This window comes from Orbicella faveolata, unplaced genomic scaffold (assembly GCF_042242905.1).
Source record: "Orbicella faveolata isolate gen_17 unplaced genomic scaffold, um_ofav_v1 contig_26, whole genome shotgun sequence".
NCBI lineage: Eukaryota > Metazoa > Cnidaria > Anthozoa > Scleractinia > Merulinidae > Orbicella > Orbicella faveolata.
Genome location: NW_028301554.1, coordinates 770001 through 792661, shown reverse-complemented (window position 1 = coordinate 792661; position 22661 = coordinate 770001). Strand labels below are relative to the sequence as shown.

The following is a 22661-nucleotide window of genomic DNA, read 5'->3' as shown; positions in this document are numbered from 1 at the left end:
ATAGTTTATACTTGTGTACACAACAAGCTATCAACAAAGTTATTTCAGTAGGGATTACTTATCTTATCTGACCTGGGAGGAAATAAACTACATAAAATGATGGTTGATGAAACCCTCGCGTTCAAAGGCAAGAAGTCCAACTCTAGGATTTGGTTGACAGTTTTCGCTGTAATTGCCTTTATCGTTCTGATCGTTGGAATTGTGCTGATAGTTCTTGCAATCAAAAAGGAAGGCGATGATTCAGGACATTCAAATGAAACATCAAAAGGCGATAATTCAGGACATTCAGATGAAACATCTTTCTGTGAGTATTCCAAGGAAGCAAAACGGATTGGTCTTGATGACATAATTTCGCAAGTGAAGAAGACTTACTACGAGAAGTTGCCCTTTCAGTTGCCAGGTGATCCTGATGCAACTCGTGAGGACATCGCGGAGAAGTACAGCGCCTACAATCCAACGCCTGATTACATCAAAGGCGTCACAGATGCGGCAAAAACTCTCTTCAAGGATGTGAACAAAATTAAGGTCAACTCTGACAAGCTGAAACCACGAGAACGCAAAGCGCTTTCACAGCTGAAACACTACTTGAAGACGGTTTTTGGACAGCCTTTCGATATGAACTATTACGCTGGAGATTGGATGCTGGGGCCGACTTTTTACTGCAGCAAACAACCTATCTGTGACGTTGGGGAGCATCTGAAAGGGATGCTAGGACGTCTAAAACCTAAAAACTTGGAAGACCTAACACGGATAGAGAACAAGTTGAAAGTTCACAAGGAGGGAATTCTGAGGTACATGAAAAACTTGAAAATGGGAAAACTTCACGGAATGGTTTACAGTCAAGAGGCTTGTGTCTCTGGACGAGATGCGCTCAAGAGGAAATATCTGAATATCGCTTTAAAGAACGAAACCGGTTTGTGTTATTTTTTATTGTAAATATTACAATTCTTTTTAATTTCTAAGAAGTGTTTCAGAGTCAGTTGAGAGTGCGGAGAGTGCTTGATTGGGTTGTCGCCCTTTTGGTGGTTCGTTTCAATTTTAGTTGCTAAGTAACACACGATTAGGCAAATAAACTTCTTAACATGTAGAAACATGTCCAGGTCAACAAAAAAAAAATACACATATGTGCCTTGCAGATGTGTTATAATATATTTATCGGAACCAAATGTTAAACGTTTTGAAATGGAAAGGGGACGATTATGAGATCTAAAGAACAGTAAGATGAACGTGCAAAAATCCACTATCTGTCGACCTGCTTAAAAAATCTATCGTGAAAACAAAAATAGCTTCGTTACTTTGTTTATTTTACCCCAAACCTTTGTTTTTTTTCTTCTACTTCTTATTTTCTTAAATTAAAGTGGCACCAAAGGAATAAAAAGCGTTTAAAGAGTACTGCAATGTTTCCACGAGGGCATTGTGAAGCAGAGATTGCAGAATGACCGTCAACACATTTTCATTTACAAATTTCATCGTTTACTTTTCATAATAGTTTCGTTGCCTCGTGATATTAGCACAAGCATTGTTGCGTTCACATTCCAATAAAATGACAAGCAAATGAAGATGTAGCACTCACAAGGACAAATCTGTCAATTTACGTATTGCGCTCATCAAAGCCGAGAAGAAATAGATGGAGCGATAATTTGAAGTAACATTATTTAGGCCAGCCGCATGTTTATCCACTGACAAAAACATAGTTTCACGACAATAACCTATCCATAAAAGCCCCATCTATATGGAACGAAGTTCTTGTTGACTTAAATGATTATGAAGAGAAAGGTCAACGTAAAGAGAGCTGTCAACGTGACAAATTAGAAGTTGACAAAAGCGAGTGTTTGAGTCACATTTAAATTTGTTACGCTCCACCTGGGGACGACTTCCCTAGCTTGAACGAACACGTACAGCGAAAACTGCTCTCTATTTATTTTTTTTATCATTGGGTAGATTTTTTCCACACTTAAACCACACCGAAAGGAAACTATCTTTACTGCATTACCTAGTACAGAAAAGTATGGTCGAGATGTTAATTCACTGTCTGAAAGTGCTTAACAAATAGAAAACATGTACCGTATTTCTATTGAGTTTAAGTATAAATCTACTAGCGTCCTATCACGAATGGCGTTCTCTGATTGGCTACGCTACTCACTATCTATGCTGTGATAGATAGTAAGTAGCGTAGCAGTGTGCGCTTCTTAACGAAATGACGGCCGCTTCTTGGCGTTTTTGAAGTGTCCGTGAAGAGGATTTAGATAAAGTTTTGAACGACTAGTAGATTTATACTAAAACAATTAGATTAATCACTCTCGATTTCTATGCGTGATAGTTGACGAGGGCGCAGCGAGTAGCCTGTGAGTAGCCTGGCAGCGTGCTCTTGATAACATAACAAACTGGCGGCCCCTTCTTTGCGTTTTCACTGAAACTGTCTGTGAAGTGGATTTAGAAAAAGTTTTGAATAACTAATAGATTTATACTGAAACAATTAGATTACCATTTCTCGATCCTGCGCCCTCGTCGTCTATCACGCGATAGAAATCCAGAGCTCATAATCTGATTGTTAAATAGAGGCAAGATGACTTCGAAACGTTGTAGTTTCCTTTGGCTTATTTTTGAAATCAGTTGCACTTCAAAACATTTCCTTGCTATAAACCACACGTCACTACACTTCAATTCCTTATTGCTAATCTTCAGGTGTTTTGGGAGAGAAATACGTTAAAGATGCTCTCAAAGATGAGTACTATTCTGACATAACAGACGAAATGAAGAACCAGTGGAAGAAGGATCATAATGGTACAACCGTAAACGAATCTTTGAGTGACTTTCTGGTGAACTACATGGGAAAGCCGATGAACCAGCTGTTAAGGTAAATCAGATTCATTTAAACATCTGGCAAAAGTATAGGTTATAAAGTATATAGGCAAATCCTCATGAATTTTTGGGTCTTTTGGGGGTCGTATTTAGAAGCCGTTATTTTTCATAGAGAAAAAGGTTTGTATGTAGCACTGAGAGTTGTTCTGAAAGTTGGATTTGGGAAAATGGGCTGGGAAATGGGATTGGTACACCTGCGCCCGCCCCGCCCCCCCTCATTCAGGACTCTCTATGTTTGTTTCTTAGCGGCCGTGCCATAAAATAAAACCAACTGATTGATGCAGAGTTTAACAACTTAACGAGTAACAAATTATTAGAGATTGTTCATTTTTGATCATCTGTTCCCTTTTGAGCCTTTTCCATAACTTGTTGCTAGGTACCTAGAGCACGAGCATTACCGCTATTGTGTTCCAAGTAATGTTTCAAGTGGTTTGGCCTCTCTACCACTGGCTCATGTTTGGGTGGATGGTAAAGAGAACACATCTTGGTCAACGAACACGACGTTATATACCGGCCACCAGCTGAACGGTACAGAAACATACGCCATGATATTGCCTTATTTCACGACTAATGAGATGACACCAATGGATGTACACGAGTTGGGCTGGAAGCAGCTGGCAATGCTTTATCCACAGGTTAGCACAACTTTGCTTTTGTTTCTAGGTCGCACCTTTAGAGTTGCTTCTAATGAATGCAAAGAGGACATGGCATACACTGGACTACAGTCAACTTCCGATAAGTTGAACCTTCCAGGAAAAGGAGTTGAAAACAGATAACCGAAAATATGGGGAAAAAACGGTGATTACTGCATTTCTGTTTATACAGTACATAGTTTAATCAAATTTAATTATAGAGAAGTCGAGTGAAAATGAAACAATCTGGCATTTCTGAATTACTGTTTAAATCAGAACGTATAAATGTTATGGATAGGGAAAGAAAGCAAAGCAAAACAGCAGGAGAAGGTCAGGTACTGCTTACTTTGCAGATTTCAAAGAGAACAACGTAGGGCTACTACTACAGAGTCCATGCAATTTAATTTTTCGAGAAATAGCTTCAATGTTTTGGATTACAGTACTGATTGTTTTGAGTTTTCACGTATTGACAGACATGGAGTTATCAAGGGTGAAATTATATAGAAAATGACCTGAAGGGAAATTGCTTCGAGTTAGTGGGAGTATTCCCGAGTTATCGAGGGTAAAATAAAAAAATCGATTTTGGTTCGAATCGAGTCAGACCGAGTTAGCGAGGGTTTGAATTATCGGGAGTCGACGGTATCACTAAAGAGCCGGGCTGTTAACTTCGTTTCCGCGAGATCTAAAGATTTGAAAGGCGTTCTTGGAATGTGCTGATAACGGTTTACTCAACCTCCTTCTCAAAACGCGTTTACTCTTGATTTGAAATAATTGCACAAATGCAGCTCAACACAACGTATGTTGTATTTGATTTGAAACCGATTTGATCATTTCTGTTGGTTTTTCATAGGCCATAAAAGCAGCTAAAAACGCTACTGGGTTGGAAAACGAAGCTGAAGCCATAAAGGTATTTAAGGAGAAGTTGAACGCGTCAGATAATTATTTCAATGATAAAGCCTTCCCTGCCAACGAGTCGGATAAAAAAGCACACGACCTATGCAGCAGTATTGACGCGGCAAAGAAACATTGTCCAAAGAGATGGGAGGCCCTGCAAAGTTGGTTCAAAGAGGCCAGAATGGTAAGAACTGAAGCAAATATATAAACTGCCTCACTGACATAAATATATGCGATGTTTCTGCTTGGTATATTGATTGAAATATCTTTGAAATATGTTTATTTCATTGGCTGAGTGAGTTTGTGTTTATATGCTTCGTGGGTGAATGGCTTGCCTCACCTGTTTTTGAACCAAATATATTGTGCTTGCTTGATACACTTTACTGGCTCGAAAGATAAGTACACCAAGCTGCTAAATGACATCAGCAAAAAAAAAGTAATTTTGGTTTAATAACAGGCGATGTATGACTCGCTTTGTTTATGACATTGATCCAGGGATGGCGCAGTGGTGAGAGCGCTTCCCTCCCACCAATGTGGCCCGGTTTGATTCCGAACAAGTGCCATATGTGGGTTGAGGCGTTTGTTGGTTCTCGCCTTGCTTCGAGGGTTTTTCTCCGGGTTCTCCGGTTTCAACTCCAAATTCCAGTTCGACCAGGATATGGGACCCGCATGAAAACCACCTAAGACTGATGTGGCTTCCTCTCTAATTATTTTAATGTATTTTATTTACCCTCGATCCTCGATTTTCCCGTGTAACAGTCATAAAGTCCATGCAGATCATTTGCCCATCATAACGACCTCACTCTATGGCTTTATGCACTTTTTCAGGTTATGAGCATGTTGTATCCCAAAATAACTGACATGTTCTACTTCGCGGGAGATAAACACTCCACACCCAACTGTCCAGTTGAATTACGACCTGACCTGAACCCGTCCAGCGGTATTCAGAGCTACGACGGAAGTGACCCAATGTGCTTAAAGCCGGCGCATTACAACATTCCCTTCTTCCTGAACAGGTTGGGTCCTAAATTCTCTGAATGGAGTATCAATTCCCACGAGTCGCGGCCGGGACACCACATTCAGGTATCAGTAATATACACATGTAGAAGTGAAATCAGTAAGAGGTTATTGTTTTATACAATGGTTGTCTTGAACGTTGACGATACATGAAATCAAATTTCCCTGAACTGGCAGAATTTCAATCCATTAGACTTGTCGTTTGGGACCCTTGGGGTTAAAGGAGTTACGTCACGGTTTTGTCCATCTTGAAAAGTCTGGCCTAAATTTTTCAAGTCCATAGTTTGTAATCCGTGTTAATCTTCTCCATCCTTAACCATCCTTGTTTCTTGATGAGTTATTATTATCTCTATAGTGTTTTTCTATCTTAGTAGACTATTATTTTTAGGTTTCCTTTAATTTAAAGGTAATTTTGTATTTGGCTAAAATAGCTCAACATATTGTGAATGAGCTCCCTTAACTAAGCCACCCAGACCCTCCCATGTTTATGATGGTTGAAGGTAGGACGTTTCCTTCATTCGTCCCTAGATGTTAAACTGAATGGGTCTTTAAGGCTTCATTAAGAACAACATTTGACAATTGATACCTAAGCCTTTTGTACTCTGGATGTCTAAGGGAGTTCGCCCCACCTCGGGCCGTCTTTTGACGATGCTTAAAAGTCGCCAATCATGCATCATTTGCAGTTTGCTTCTTTTCTGCCTCTCCTGCCATCGTTCTGCTATTAGGTTTTCTTTTGAACTCTATAGAACTAGAGTATATCGTTTTGCAGTTTTGAAATAGCTAGTGCAAGGAGAAGTGCAATGTAGGTAACCCATAGGAAGGTGACGGGTTGCAATCCTGATGGGAGGTCTCCACAGTTCTGTTAAAGAGGTTTGGGTCGCTAACTGATATCCACATATTCCTTTCACATACGTCATGCTCAATGATACGGCCATATAGTTTCAGTTTCTACAATTTTCCATCAATTCAGATCCAAGGAACCAGGGAACATTTTATGGACACTTGTGGAGGCCTAATCGCCTGGTTAGATTCCAAAACATACTACACAGCCTTTTTGGAAGGCTGGGGTCTTTACGCTGAGAATCCTTTAATATCAGATGATACAGATGTTTATGACGGCAAACCAATGAAGAAATACGGCATGCTGAAGTGGCAGGTGAGTGAACTAAAAAATCGGTTTTACAGTGACATTTTTGGTATAAAACAATTTTATATAAATGCTTGGCGTGCTTAGGTTGGACTTGCCATCCTCGTCACTATTTAGACCCCCAAGTTAGTATAAGAGACGGAATGCATCTGTTGGCTCGATATTGGGCTGACATTTATCCTTAAGATGTCAGCAACACACTCAATCAGTAGACGATCGGATGCAAAAAATATGAAGACTGCATTAACGACGTTACCCGCACTTTATAAAATTAGACTACAGCTATGCTACAGCTCCATTACCCCGCACCATAATTCCCCAGAATGCAGTCTAGCCTTAACTTTCTCGAGAAATATCAGCCATAAATGTGCTGTCGCGTTTTGCTGTTCTGTATCATTTGGTAGGGAGATTCTTTGATGTCGATTGTAACGGCGCGGTAACGAACTAAACCGCTGTATATGAAGTCCAACGGCAAACCAATTGGTCATTGAGTCTTCTACGCTCTTTGGGCCTGTCACTCAATTTGCGTAACGTGCCCAAGGAGGTTAGGGTAATGGCCGAAAAAGTGAAGTTTCAAAACCCTTAAAACTTGAGAAGAGACATCTGTTCGAGATTTTGCTTTTTGTTCTCTACAGATCTGGCGCGCAGTAAGGATGATTGTAGACACAGGGCTTCACTACACTGGAATGAAAAGAGATGAGGCCATCAAAATGTTTGTTGACAATGCATGGGATGACTCTGACTTCACTCGGAAAGAGGTACGAAGTTCTGTTATGTAGTGAGAAAGACGCTGAGAAATACATTGTATTCGTATCCCAACTGAAAAATAACGATCTACCTAAATACATTCAATGACAGGCCTCCCATAAAAATTGGGTGGCGTATGAGGCCCGCGTCTCAAAAACCTTAGCCTATTTAAGACCAAAATCTGCGATTTTCCTTACCCTACTTATAAAATGACCAAAAATTCGATACCTTAGTTAAGACCTGACCCTTAAAACAATACCCTGCCTTAATTAGTTCTCTAGTTCAGACCGATGTTAAAGGAATTGCAAAGGGCTTTTATTGATGGTCTTATCGACAATGTTGAAAAAAAAACCCTAGCCACGAACAATGTATTATCACAAATAAATGTCAACTTTATTGTCGATGAAAAAGTAGCTTACTCCAATGAAACATACGCAATTCAAGACTAGAGTGCAAAACCATACCCTATTTGACACTGAACTGGCCAAATCGATAGCCTATTTCTGGACAAAACAGCTGTAAGACCATACCCTTTGGGGCCGCAGATACCTATATAGCCCATATAAGGGAATACCACCCCCCCCCCCCCCCCGCCCTATCCACTGTTCCCTCTTCATGCAAAGCACTTATAAAACAGCACTTTTAAAATACGTCACGATCATCACTTTTAATGTTGTTCATCTCTGTTGTGACAGGTATCCCGTTACCAGAGCTGGCCAGGTCAATCCACGGCATACATGGTTGGTAGGATAGCAATTTTAAAAGCCAGAAATCACACCACTTCAAGCTTGGGTAAAAACTTCAACCTCAAAGACTTTCATTATCAGGTAAATTACGTCCACTAGTCATTTACAATCTCGGGGTGAGTAGTCAGCTGTAAATAAAATCTTTGGGTAGGGGTGTACCCCTGAGACACTGCAACCCTTACCCCATACTAGACCCCAACCCTAAGCTTGATTTTGCAACCCTGTTCTAGACTAGGCACCAAAAACCCCTACCCCATCCCAGACTGGCTATGCCACGTTATCACTATCGTAGTCCAACATACGCTAACTAAACCAATATCTTACAAAGTCACTTCCGAGTTTCTATTTCTAGTATAGAAACCCGGGCAAACAACCCTGCTCTATACTAGATTATTTATACACTGGCCACTTCCCCGGTAAATTATACCCATTCTAGACCAAAACTGTCTAATTTCTATACCCTATCCCAAACTAAACTGCCTGAAAATCATACCATCACAGCGGCCCTTACCGATATAGCTTATATATTGGAGTGCTCTCCCCCCGGGGGATAACCATATACTTAACTCAGTACTTATTGTTACAGACTCACATACAGAGAGAACCAAGAAAGAACTCTTCTCTTATGACCACTTGCGGAAGCTTATTTTTTCCCTCCAACTCCGCAGGTTTTATCCCAGGGATCTTCTCCTCTTGCATTCCTACAAGAACACATTGAGAATTATGTTGAATGTGTCAAAAACCCCGATAAAGAAGGCTGTTCGTTTATCCTGAATCCACCCAAGAGAGCGCCGGTCAAAAGTGATGATAAGAAGTCTGGAAAACAGCAGTACTTTGAGGCTAACAGACATTATGCCTAGGACAAGATCAAATTCACTTCCTTAGATAAAGAAGATCGAACACAAAAGACCATGAATCAAAACTAACTCTTGAAGCCATACGTATAACGCTACTCACATATAACGTTCACTCTACGCACGCATAACGTTTCGAACGCATAATCTGTCGTGCACACGTCTCTAGAAAATGTTTTTCACTTGTGTGTCGAAAGAAATTTGCATTTTTTTTTTAGTTTTGCATTAGCATGCTAAGCGACTGGCTTTGAAAATTCTTCCAACTTTATCATCCAATCAGAAGTAAAACGAACAGCGATCATGACTCGCCCGAACACCTTTCCCCGCGCTTTTTGCTTTGCATTTTGATTGGTTCACTATATTGTCCGTGTATAACTTGTGATTAGCCAGAGTGATTGCTTTGTTGTTGTTTTTTCACGACACTCAATCAGAAGCTTCCCTGTCAGGTTGTAAGTATTTAAATGACTTGCTGTTTGCTTCTAGTAAAAGACATTTTTTTGCTGTTTACTCGTAGCCTGTGATATGAATTGTAATTTGGGTAGCGTTTCATCCTCCGGCACAGAATCCTAGGTATAACAGGATCTTATCTGAAATTTAAACGTCTTTTATGATCTATAAAAGCTGGTAAATTCTTAGTCTCTTCTGTTGCGATGAATGCTTCCGGAAACCTAGAAACTAGAGTAGGCAGAATACTTAGATCCCAGTATTCAGTGTGTAATCGCACACTTCGAAGTCAGGATCATTTGTTGAATAATTTTAAGTTCTAACTTAATCTACTTTCCAAACATCAAAGGTAATAATTTTAATAGCTGTGCCTTTAGTGATGTAAAATTCCGCGGCAGCAGTAATTAACATCCTGACAGACAAGGTGGTCGAAAGAGTCTGTAAAATTACAAAAAAGAGAACCGCGGATGTTCACTAAGAATAACGAGACAGCGTGCCCAGTGAAACCAATACAACCCCTCCATTTCTTTCTCTGAGAGCGCGAGTTACCTGGCTGAGGTCCCCTATTACTGAGCGATGGGACCTGAATGCTAAATTAAGTCGCGCAATTTGCTTTAGTCGCATTCATTAAACGGCGCCTTGCCAAGGACGCTTTAAACTATTTCTTTGTTTCTTGATCCTGGCGGGCTACATGGTAAATATTTAAGTTTAAAGAAAAGTGTGTTTTTTTCCTATGCCTTTGCCTTCACATTCCTCGCGAGCACTTTCTAGTAAAGGGTTTGTTTGGAAGGGGGGGCGAGGGGGCTGCGGTTTAGACGAAAATAATTATTGAAAGTTTCAAAGTTTCATTGCCTAAGGCCCCGTCCACACTAAGGTAGAGGAATTTGAAAATGCAGCTATAATTTTGCAGTTAGCTATAAAGGCCTACCGTCCACACTAATCCATCGCGGAAACGTAGCGCAGCATAGAAGAAGAGAGCTGAAAATATCACAGCATGGTACAACATTGCACTTTATAGCCCAAACTAAGAACACACAGGAAAAAACAGTACAACGTAGCCCAAAATAGCAGAAAATAGCGGAAAATATCTCGGCATAAGACAACATAGCACTTTATAGCCCAACATAACAACACATAGTAGAAAACAGGACAACGTACCGCAACATAGCAGAGAAAAGCTGAAAACATCAAAGCATGGTACAACATAGCACTTTATAATCCAACCTAAGAACACATAGTAGAAAACAGGACAACGTACCGCAACACAGCAGAGAATTGAGAAAAATATCTTAGTATGACACAACATTGCACTTTATAACCCAACATAAGAACGCATAGGAGAAAACAGCACAACATAGCGCAACATAGCACAGAATACCGCAAGATATCTCAGCATGGTACAACAGCGCATTAAAGCCCAACATAGGAACTCATAGAAGAAAACAGCACATCATAGCGGAACATGGCAAGAGAATACGAAAATGGTTGCAGAAGTATTTGAAGTAGTCGTAGCAGTTGAGGTCATAAATGTAGACTTTGGAACTGTTACTTATGCCCTTCTCAAATCTTCCATGACTCTTATAAGCCAAATCGGAGTTTCAAATATTAGTGCTTTGTGCATGTACTTTTTTATTATCTCTAATTTAATCTCTTCTTTTGTTATTTAAAAATGATAACAAAAGAAGGAATAAATCAGGGATAGAATCACATATACATTGCACGAATTCTGAAAACTCCGTTTTGGCTTTCTGTAAAATGGATTGATTTTCCAAGACCTATAATTATTGATCCATATCAGCGGGGATCCTCGATCGCTTTTTCTTTGTGTTCTTACGGGATTACAATGTCTAAATAGCTATTTTAAATATTTTTAAAAAATGAAATACCCAAATCAAACTACCTACTTTGAATTTCAATTTTCTATATTTTTTTCGTGCCAAAGGTGAAAACGAGAAAAAGAAACGTATCTCTTGTTGGGATGACACCCCTGTCCCTGTTAGCCGTGTACGTTTAACTGTATACAATGCGCTTGTACTCGTCTTGTGCAGTATTTTGTCTTTATAAATAATAGTTTACTAATTAGTCAAAAATTCTTTTGTTGTTCGTCATCCCGGAGGGTACTTCCAGAAACATTTGGTGGGGGTGTAAGGTCCGCCTCCCAAAATCGTTACCCTATATATTTAAGAGCAAAATCTGCGATTTCCCAACCCTTCATATGGCAAAATATTTCAGAATGACACCACATCGCAGTCTTTAACCGAACCTCAAAACTATAACCATAAACAGTCTCACATTGCTCAATATAGCAGAGAATATGGCAAAATATTTCAGCATGACACACGATGGTACTCTATGACCCAACCTGAAAACTATTACTTGAAAACGGTGTAATGTTGCGCAATATAGCAGGGAAAATGGCAAAATATTACAGCATGACACACCATGGCACTCTATAACACAACCTAAAAACTATTTATACAAAACAATGTAAACGTTACGCAATATAGCAGAGAATATGGCAAAATATTTCAGCATAACACCATGGCTCTCAATAACTTAACCTAAAAACTATTACCAAAAAAGAGCCTAACATAGTGCAATATAGAAGAGAATATGGCAAAATATTTCAGCATGACAAGCCATGGCACTCTATAACCCAACCTAAAAACTATTTAAACAAAACAGAGTAACGTTGCGCAATAGAGCAGAGAATATGGCAAAATATTTCAGCATAATACACCATGGCTCTCCATAATGTAACCTAAAAACTATTAACACAAAAGAACCTCACGTAGCGCAATATAGAAAAGAATATGGCAAAATATTTCAGCATGACACACTATGGCACTCTATAACCCAACCTTAAAACTATTACCTGAAAACAGTGTAGTGTTGCGCAATATAGCAGAGAATATAGCAAATATTTCACCATGACACACCATGGCACTCTATAACCCAACCTTAAAACTGTTACCTAGAAACAGTGTAATGTTGCGCAATATGGCAGAAAATATAGCAAAATATTTCAGCATGACACATCATGGTTCTCTATAACCCAACCTCAAGACTGTTACCACAAAAAAGCCTAACGTTGCGAAATATAGAACAAAATATGGCAAAATATTTCAACATGACACACCATGGAACTCTGTAACCCAACCTAAAAACTAAAAACAGTGCAATGTTGCGCAATATAGCAGAGAATACGGCAAGATATTTTAGCATGAAACACCATTGCACTCTATAAACCACCTTAAAAACTAGTGGCACAAAACAGTGTAATATTGCGCAATATAGCAGGGGATATGGCAAAATATTTCAGCATCACACACCATGGCACTCTATAACCCAACCTAAACATTAGTGGCAAAAAAAAAGTGTAAAGTTGTGCAATGTAGCAGAGATTATGGCAAAATATTTCAACATGACACTCTTTAACCCAACCTAAAAACTATTACCTAAAATCAGTGTAATGTTACGCAATATAACAAAAAATAGCCTAAAATATTTTACCATGATACACCATGGCACTCCATAACCCAACCTAAAAACTATTACCTAAAATCAGTGTAATGTTACGCAATATAACAAAAAATATCCTAAAATATTTTACCATGATACACCATGGCACTCCATAACCCAACCTAAAAACTATTATTTGAAAACAGTGTAATGTTGCACAATATAGCAGAGAATATGGCAAAATATTTTAGCATGACACACCATGGAACTCTAAAACCCAACCTAAAAACGATAACCTAAAAACAGTGTAATGTTGCGCAATATAGCAGAGAATATGGCAAAATATTTTAACATGACACACTATGGCACTCTATAACCCAACCTCAAAACTAGTGGAATAAAACGGTGTAAAGTTCCGCAATATAGCAGAGAATATGCAAAATATATCAGCATGACACACCATGGCACTCTATAACCCAACCTAAAAATTATTACCTGAAAACAGTGTAATGTTGCGCAATATAGCAGAGAATATGGCAAAATATTTCAGCATGACACACCATGGCACTCTATAACCCAACCTAAAAACTAGTAGCAAAAAACAGTGTAATTTTGACGCAGGTCTGAAACAGGGTTTTGATTTAAGGGTCAGGTCATAAATAGGGTTTCGAATTTTTGGTCAAGTCATAAATAGGGTAGGGAATATCGCAGATTTTGGTCATGAATAGGTTAAGGGTTTTGGGAAGCGGGCCGCACACCCCCACCTAATTTTTCTGGGAATACCCCCCCCCCCCCCGCCGCGGGGCCACACATATCTATAATAACCCATAGAAGGAAGTACCCCTGGGGGCTGGAGGCTGTTCGTTATGCAATAATTCCTGATGAGCTACACCTTGGGAGAAAGCTATTATCAAAACTGTTAAATGCCGTAGTTGGTCCTAAAATTTGGCTAATTCTTCAGCTGAGTGTTCTGGGCACCTTCAACCAAGAAGTTCAGTCTTGTCGTCAATGTCACCATTATTTTAATGTACCGTGTCAGACTGAATGCATGTATAAGATACAGGTCGAACAGGATGCAGCTTAGGGCGCCAGCACTTGAATTCCGAAGGTCGCGGATTCAAGTACGGCTCTGACCACCAGCTGGTGTTGTTTTTGGTAACTCCTCGGTCACGCTTGAACATAGCTAACTTGACCGCCTCCTGCCAGTTTGAATTTTTTACCGCATTATGTTTATTTACATTGTATTTGTTTCATCATTTATTTCCATTGGCCCTAGCCTGTAGAGCAGGCGAGATTTTTTCGAGCGAGCGCTCACATCGTAAAAAGTTTAGCCGCCATCTTGAATTTTTCATGCAGTGGAAGACTAGGGAGAGAAAGAAAGTTTTACCAATGGGGTGAATGATAGGCAAGAGGAAGGATAGAGGAGGGAGTGGAGCGAAGAAAATCTCGCCTGCCTGAGGTCATTGTTCTTTTAGGAAACTCTGTTCGCCCACGAACGGAGTTTCTGACTGGTGCGGCTTGACCCTACCTGTCAATTGTCTGTCAGTCAGTTTCGTTTCGTTCGTGCGGGTAAGAAACATAGCGAACTCTGTCGAAAGTGATGTTGTTAGTTTCGATTCCGCTCTCGAGGAATCTCTCAAGCGTTTATGTGAACTTGGAATGTCTCGCGAATTACGAACGGAGCAAAAAGACGCAATTTCCACACTGGTATCCGGAAAAGATCTGTTGGCAGTGCTACCCACTGGCTTCGGGAAAAGCTTAATATTTACGTAAAATGGGGTTGACTAGCCTACACGACTTCTACGGTTAGTGACATTTGTACATTTGCCGTTCTCTGTTCGGTCACTCGACCTTTCTTGTCGCTTGTCGCTTCATGAAGGGCACTTCATGTTATGTAATAAGGAGGAATTTTAAGCGGAGTTGAGCCGTTAGATCATGCTATGGCAAATATTTATAGGTCATAGGTCTGCATGGTTTGCGCTGTTATCTGCATGTCGACTCGTTGAGTTTGACACCGCTGTAATTTGCCATGTGTTTATGCATTGTTCAGGCTCATTTCTATTGCAAGGTATGCTTTTAAGTCTCTATGAATTTGCTTTTGAGGGACAAAATATGAAATTTACCGTGAACATGTTGCTTACTTGCATTCTATATTGTGACGCCGGGCCCGGCTGTGATTAGAACTGTTTGCAAGCACAGTAGGTAGATCCTTATCACGGATATCATATTTGTTCTCGTACGATTTCCTTCGGAGACGCCGTAGCTTTACTTTGAGAAAGCTATACGTTTGTCTAGAGACATTCTTATGTTTCTTACAGCTATCTGATCGAGCTTATGTTTCTCTTGCTGGATGTATAGGTTTATTTCTCCTTTGGTTGTTCTGGCACCACATGATTCAAATGTAGCTGTTTACACGCAAGCTCCTGTTGACTGTTTTGCGTGTTTTACATGCCATTGTTAGGCTTAGTTCAGGCAAGACCATGGTTTCGATCCTCCATGTGGATCTCATCAGTTGCCGGTATTTCTAAAATACTCTGTACGTCTGAAGTTGCTAGCGCAACACGTACCTCTGTGAGAATGCAAGACATCCTGCGGCTTGGCACAAACTTCTCTTGGTGTGTACCCTTGTGAGACTTCCGGTGTCGAGAAAACCTCATTTTGATTGGTTACCCGCTCATTTCCGGAAATGCAGTGAAGCGCAACTAATCAGGAAGTGTTTCGCATTTTAACGGCCTTTTCGGGCAGGCGTCTTCTCGTTTTTCCCCTCCCCCATCCCCCACCGTCTAACATGGTGGTCTAACATGGCGGTCTAAAAAGGCGGTCGCAAGATTGTAACGCTAACTCGCCCCAATAAGACGCCTGCACTGCAGGCTACATTGGCCCTGGAAAGCCCCACTGGAAAAGGGGGAGGTGGTCAACTAAGACTTTTTTTGTCTTGTACAGTAATTTGATCCAATTATTCCTCGTCACACAATCTTTCGTGACGAACTTCACCTTGCTACAAAGCACTGATCACACTTGCTGAGGTAGTCTCAAGTTTTGAAAACTGAGCTAATTCTTCACCCGTGCATTCTGGAAAACCGCCAGCCTTGTAAGTCAGTTTTGTCCTTTATCCCAATGTTTTTTAATGTATCAGTATAAATGCCCCTATCTCAAATTAACCATCTTAGATAAACGCGTTGGTTGAACTGATTGAAAAAATGTATCAAGTTTCCGGGATGGCCGATGTTAATAATCGTAGAAAGATCATGTAGAACACACTGTCTTGTCCAACAACACAACACAGTGACGGGCCGGGACAACTCTTGAAAGCTGAAAAAAAGCTGACTGACTGAGACCAACGCAATATAGAAGGCTCCGCGCCTGTATACTGGTAGTGTTGTAAACCTAAGATCGATCGGAGCTTATTAGTGCTAAACTGTGCACCTTACAATCCGGATGAGAGTACTTATATCACTTATATCGACTTATATCAGTTAAACTATTTAGACCATTTGTCAACAATCAGTGAGGCTAGTAGATCCATATCTTAGCTATGATAAAATGCGTCATTACTTATTTGACCATTTCAGTTTTGACCAGCTGTAGCTGTGTTAGTTTTTAATTCCCGACGTAGCCACTCGAACCAATTATCGAACTAGTACGCGTACCCACTCGTGGGTAAGGGAGAAGAGACGGCTGAAATTCAGACTATTGATCGAGCTTAATCGAACTTAGTCGAATTTAATCGGACTATTAGGTTCGATTGGGTTAGGCAATCGAACTCTTACAAATGATGGTCGGTGGTCGAAGTTGGAATACATTTGATTAAAAATAGGGGTTATCCTATGTGCGAAAAAGTGCGTGTTTTGCTGAAGGTTTCCTTTTTCTACGTGTCTTACGAACTATTGCAAGTTATTGTCCAACTACAGCGGATACCGTCCAAATAACAGTCCAAATGTACAGCGATATTGTACAGTTATTTGTACAGTAGAAAACCTGTTTGCCGTACGGGTCGGTACGCGGACGCAAAACTGTCACACTCTCCCTCTTTTCATTGATAAATTTATTGATTACAGCAGTTGGATAATAAATCTCTCATTAGATGTTTTGGTGTGTAGTATCGCTGTATATTTTTACTCGTTGTTTGTATTTTGACGAGCCCTACGTGCCCGTCAAAATACGGCGCAACTCGTAAAAATATACAGCGATACTAAACACCAAAACATCCAATAAGATATATGCATTTCTGCGTGAGAACATACACATAGTACCTCGTTATGACATATTACCCTTACGTAATGCAAGCTTAATCCGGGCTAAATCCAGTAACAAGGTCCCCTTGTCACTCAGCCTCTAATCCTCCGTGTTTTATTATTATTTTAATTGTTCGTTTCACTAATTCTTTGTTGGCCTTGCATGTTAGGAGAGAAAAGCTTGTCTATTTCTAGCGGTCAGTTTACAACGTTCGATGAAGTTCCACTGTGTTCGATTGGGTTCAGAAACTGAGCGCAATTGAACTCTGACATAAATGTTTGGGTTGGATATTGTTTGATTGCCGAAATTCGGATTGAACTAACAGTATAGACGAGCCGATATCGAGGTCTTAGGTCAAACTCAACCCAAACAACCTGGCAAAAAACAATAAAGATAACAGACGAATTAATCTCGGTGCGTTCTCAGAGGCCTTCCAAGGGGGGTAGTCTTGTCGCCTTGTCGCATCCTTCTGTGTACCTTTGTCGCCTAACCAGCGGAGGAAATTGTCGCTGTCGTTTCCCTGTACAAATTCATATGTCGTTGTCGCTACAAAAATTTGTCTCTGACGTTTCTCTAAAATAAGGCCGCTCGTAATCTTAACGTACTAATTTTGGCGAGTATACATGTGACGATTCAGGGTTATTTCGGCGCTATAACCTCCAATTTTAAATAAAATGTTTAACATTTTTGTAAAACTCTATTTTTGATAATAACCATCAACAAAAGTTCAATATTCCATAAGTCTACATCTATGGTAATGGGGCTTAGGGCTAAATGCTATGACGACTTCAACTGTACCCCGCGACCGACACATTTATGAATAAATATATTTTAAGCCGGATGATTATAAAATAAAACACACACGCATGCGCCCCAGTGCTAGATAAGGTCAGGTGTAGACTTCTGGTAATTGTGAACTTCTGGACAGCACTAACACTAAGAAAACCTGAAACTGGCTTTTGCACCTTCTTGGGGGTCTTGGCAGGCTTAGGTCGCTCAGGCTCAGAGTAAGAGTCAGAATATTCAGATGGGGAGTGAGCGCGTTTTCTCTTATCCATAATCCGCCTTTCGGCATTTTTACTCTCCGAACTAGACACTAAAAGGGGCTTTTCTGGTGGACAACAAAGCACGAATACATGAGAAAAAGAGAGTAGACAGCTAGGACAAATTGTTTGCCCTTTCACATGATTTTATAGGTTACCGGCTGTTTGACGGTTTTATTGTAGTCTGATATGCCGAAATTATGATAAGAAGAGCGTACGTCACTTTCAGGCAAAAGCGAATATTGGTCTTAAATTCTAAGATGCTGAAATATGAAATAAGGACGAAATTTTCACAATTTAATATTGTTAGTGTTAGTAACATTTAATGATTGCTCCGAAATTTGCGCCTTAACAGAATTGAGTATAGGCGTTTAGAACTAAGTAGCAAAAAAAAAAAAAAAAACATAACAGAAAGCAAGAGACACAAGAGATTTTGATTTCATGGCTAGAAGTCATAACATTAACCATTTTGACGCCTAACGTTTAAAAAAGGTCGATTATTTTTTTATCTTCATTTGATTTTGCTATCCCGGTCACCATGACCTTGTCATCTTGCTGTGAGCATTACGGACCATTACGGTGGAACATGTCATTCCCGTCTTTACCACAAGCTGTTTGCACGCTTGTACACTGCTCATGACCATCCAAATGAACATGAATGAGTCTGAACGTCCAGGATAGACTGGATAAGTATGAGGGCTTGCAAGTATTTCAATTTTGTCTCCATAATTTATTATCAATGACAGCAATGGTAATCATTAATATAGCATTCTGTGTAAACGTATTCGTCAAAAGGCGAAAAATAAACTTTATCTTCTGTGCACAGTCGGTGTACACTCACACAGACCGCAGGCTGCGAGCTGATCCGAACTCGCTGTTCGCCGTAGATGCTTCATAATTTTATGATGAATCGTCAATAGTATAATGGTCTATGATTGGAAAAATAAACTGCCAAACACTGCACCAAGTTAAGGCTGAGAGATCAGTGTGCTGAGAAATAAATAAAGAATATCGAGAAGCAAAAAGACGCTCCAAAATCAGTATCATCTGTCCACGTGTACACAGAGTGCAGTGCAAGATTCTAGCTCGCTCATGTTCGCTGATTGCCTTATAAACTTAATGACTTAGTGCTTTATCTATCCGATACGATCATCCATATTATAAAAAAGGATTGCCAAACAATGGTCAACAAAGCTAAATATCTAAGGCCGTGAAAACCGATTAACTATGAAAAGCGCCAACTCACCTTTCCTGTCTTTCTTTCTGTAACTCTTTTCCACCCTTTCCTTCTTTCTACTCTTCTTGTTGGTCTTTTTCTTGGCTTTCTTATGTTTGCCCATGGCAAACAATTGGCCGACTCTCACCCGACCTTAGATCACCTAAAATAACCTGAATACCCTAATAAAGGTCAATAAAAAGACCTGGCGAACTCGATAATGACGACAATCTCTGGCGCGTGACTCGGGATCGTAACAAGCGCAACGGGTGACGTTGACGACCTTTGTTCCTTTCTCTTTGAGTTCTTTGTTTTACGGGATGTAATAAGAGACTGACTAGTTAACATACAACTCGTAATTCTTAACTCTTTGTAAAGAGTGTTGAATGATGGTTTGTTTTTGTTAATATTTGTACAGCTGATCTACCATAAACGCAAACAATAGAGCTCCAAAAGAGTCACGCTGACCTTGTCAAGTCATGACAGTCATGTCGCCGTCGAAGAAAAAAAAGTGCAGTTGTCGCTTTGTCGAAATGAAAAATGGATTGTCGTTTTCGCAAATTGTCGCCCCTTTCATGTCAACTTCTGTCGGCTGTCGGTACTTTGGTAACAAATTGTCGCCACATTTTGACGCAATGTCGCTTGTCGTTCAAACCCCTTGGAAGGCCTCTTCTCAGTCATTGAAAATTGCCAGTCTCCTTAACTGATCTTTGAACCTTACGGGCCGTATCAAAGTGGTAGCTACAAGTTCAGCTGTAAATTAAAGCAGCAAATATATTCAGATTTTCAGTTTCGTCCGCCGGAGCTCCGGTGGTACTCCAAGAAAAATTTGGTGGGGGTGTGTGACCCGCTTCCCAAAACCCTCACCCTATTTATGACCAAAATCTGCGATTTTCCTTACCCTATTTAAGACCGGACCAAAATTGGGATATCTTATTTATGACCGTTGCGGCTGACACAGTTGCCCTAAACATAATTTTTGAAGGGCTTTTGTTTATGGCCTTCTCGATATTGATGTAAAGGAGCTTCTTCTTAGCAACATACCCAGTTCAAGACTAAAGTACAAAAATCATATCCTATTAAAACCAATATGGCCAAAATCGATACTCTATTTATGACCAAAACGGCTGAAAAACCATACCTTTTGGGTCCGCACTATACTACCCACATAAGGGAGTACCTTTCCCCACCCGGGGGGGGGGGGGGTTGGAGCTCATGCACGTGAGTCACTAGTTTTATATTACGACTATTTTCGCTATTTCGTAATGTGTTATTGAGCTCATTTTTACGCTCACGTACTAAGCTTGGGCAATTACTGCGAGGCGAACGTAGTTGGTTAACAGAATTTTGAGACATCCAAGATAGTTTTGGAACATCGTTTTCGCTTAGTTGGAGCACTTGAACTTCGCCTGAGAACGTGGACCGTGACGATTGAGGTAATAAGACCCCAAAATATACTAAGTAAGTCGAGTAGCAAAGAAAATTTGAAACACCTCAGATTAACATTAGGGCCTTGTCCCACTAGAACAAATTCAGATATTTCCGATTTTGGCGAGGAAAAAACTTGGCAAAAATTTGGGAAGTTCGAAATTTTGGCAGTGGTCGCATCAGACCAACTTGTTTGAACCAAAACGTTACTGGCTGAAATATACGTCGCAAGATCTATATTGGGAGTATTTCTCATATTTTAGTATTTCATTAGGTTTCATGCGAGAGTTTGAAACTAAAACTTTTCTCTACGCTGCATGTTCTTGACTCTCCGCTCTCCAGCAACTCGTGGTTTTCGGCCCATAATTGGACGAGCAGTTTTTGCTCGGCTTGCGTTTGTGTTGTTGCTTGCGCCACTGGAGAACGAAGAAGATTGTTTCGCCATCTCTTCAAGTTGCTGCTAGTAACCAGATCCAAGGTACGACAGGTACGAGTCATAAGAATTTGAATATTTCTCGTTTCCATTGAAATAACTGTAAAAAGCGTCAGATGGACCGGGTTAAGAATTATTTTGTCCAGCCATCGCATGCGCCAAACTGGACTAGCCGACCAAAGTTCTTTTCTCGCCGTAATTCAGCGCGTAATTTTATCAGACATGTTTTAAAAAATATGACAGTTTAATGGTTAAAAAACAAAATTGTTTACTTTGCCAAAATTTGGGACCCTCCGAGGTAGCACTTCGGCTTCTTTGAAGATTGGCGAAATTTTGGCAATCGGCAAAAATTTGGCAAGTTTTTGAAACTAGGGGTCGCACTTATTTTACACTACTTCAGTTGACGGCAAGTGTCTGGACAACCCGAATAGTGAATAGCGAATAGTCGCAAATAGCGAATAGCGAACAGTACGAATAGTGCGAACAGTCGCGAATAGTGACGAATAGTCGTCAATAGTCAACGCTTTACACCTTTTGCTGTTCATTTACAGGAAATAAACATTCATTTGTGTCCAAATTTCTTTCTTTATGGTCAATAAACTCTCATTAACACCAATATGACCTTCATTTGCGCGTAAGGAACGTTCAAGAAAAACATTTACATATGCATTAACATTCAAAATCATCAAAAGAAAAACAATACCTTCATTTGACATTCATTGACTGTAAATGTATTTTCATTTTGGTCGAAAAAAAATTCGTTGTCGCGAAACGACAATCATTTACACTTTAGGACATTCAGTTTTCAACAAAAGACTTTCAATAACACAATTTGCATGAGAACTCACAATCAATTGCATTATTATGCAACCATATCCATGAAGATAACAATCTTTAGTGCGGTAAGACAAACATTACCGTGTTTTCACCAAACGTTAAGAGAAAACAATCGCTCATTCGCGCAGTTCTTTTGAACAGAGATATCTCGCCCAATTTTCCTCGAAATTTTGATTATAGAACAAGGGACCATATGTACTTTTTTTAAAAACATATTGTCACAATCCTCCCCTTCGAGATATATGTAAATTCGGCCACTTATGAAACTTTTTGCGTACAACTCAGAGGGCGCACTACATGTACAGTATACGTGTGTCATAGTGACAGTTAGATTTCTCCAGAAATGCCACGTAGAAATACTGTAGAATCCCATTTGAACACCGCGAAAGGATAGTCAGGGCCTTTGAAGATGTCAAAAGAGACGAAGCAAGACGCCAGGGAACTGCTCTGTGAAATTATCGCACGCAGCTGTTGCAGCAAGCTCTACAACGAAATATGTATTGGTACCATTACGGCAGCTAAATGTGGACAGTGGTTTCGTTTCATGCAAACGTATTTGCCACGATGCCTCAATAGTGAGGCAATTGAAGGATAAATCGTTCAGCGAATTTGATATTCTATCTTTCAAAAATAAATGTTATTATGGCTGTAATGTTTGTCTCG

General features: G+C 40.0%; 2 protein-coding genes across 5 annotated transcripts in view; both read left to right on the top strand.

Moving 5' to 3' along the window:
- Positions 1-14: 14 nt before the first annotated feature.
- On the top strand, positions 15-9406 carry LOC110068858 (uncharacterized). The gene is made up of 9 exons (XM_089295205.1): positions 15-913; positions 2686-2857; positions 3239-3497; positions 4345-4572; positions 5217-5471; positions 6376-6561; positions 7188-7310; positions 7995-8126; positions 8714-9406. The coding sequence occupies exons 1-9, from the start codon at positions 97-99 to the stop codon at positions 8903-8905; spliced, it is 2364 nt and encodes a 787-aa protein (XP_089151331.1). The 5' UTR covers positions 15-96; the 3' UTR covers positions 8906-9406.
- A 4956-nt stretch (positions 9407-14362) lies between these two features.
- Positions 14363-22661, top strand: part of LOC110068844 (uncharacterized) — a 28711-nt gene continuing 20412 nt past the window's right edge. The window contains exons 1-2 of one of the 4 annotated variants that reach the window (XM_089295444.1): positions 20544-20736; positions 21071-21215. Coding sequence is in view for 1 of the 4 variants with exons in the window: in XM_089295440.1 (XP_089151566.1) it covers positions 14580-14610 (31 nt within the window). In the remaining 3 variants the exon portion in view is untranslated. Of the gene's footprint in view, positions 14611-15568; positions 15897-20543; positions 20737-21070; positions 21216-22661 lie in introns of those variants that run through there. The other 3 variants (XM_089295440.1, XM_089295442.1, XM_089295443.1) reach the window with 3 other exon arrangements.

Coding starts and splice junctions, on each gene's coding strand:
- LOC110068858 (XM_089295205.1), top strand. CDS start 97: ATGATGGTTGATGAAACCCTCGCGTTCAAAGGCAAGAAGTCCAACTCT. Junction 2,858..3,238: donor CCGATGAACCAGCTGTTAAG/GTAAATCAGATT, acceptor ACTTGTTGCTAG/GTACCTAGAGCACGAGCATT. Junction 3,498..4,344: donor TGGCAATGCTTTATCCACAG/GTTAGCACAACT, acceptor GGTTTTTCATAG/GCCATAAAAGCAGCTAAAAA.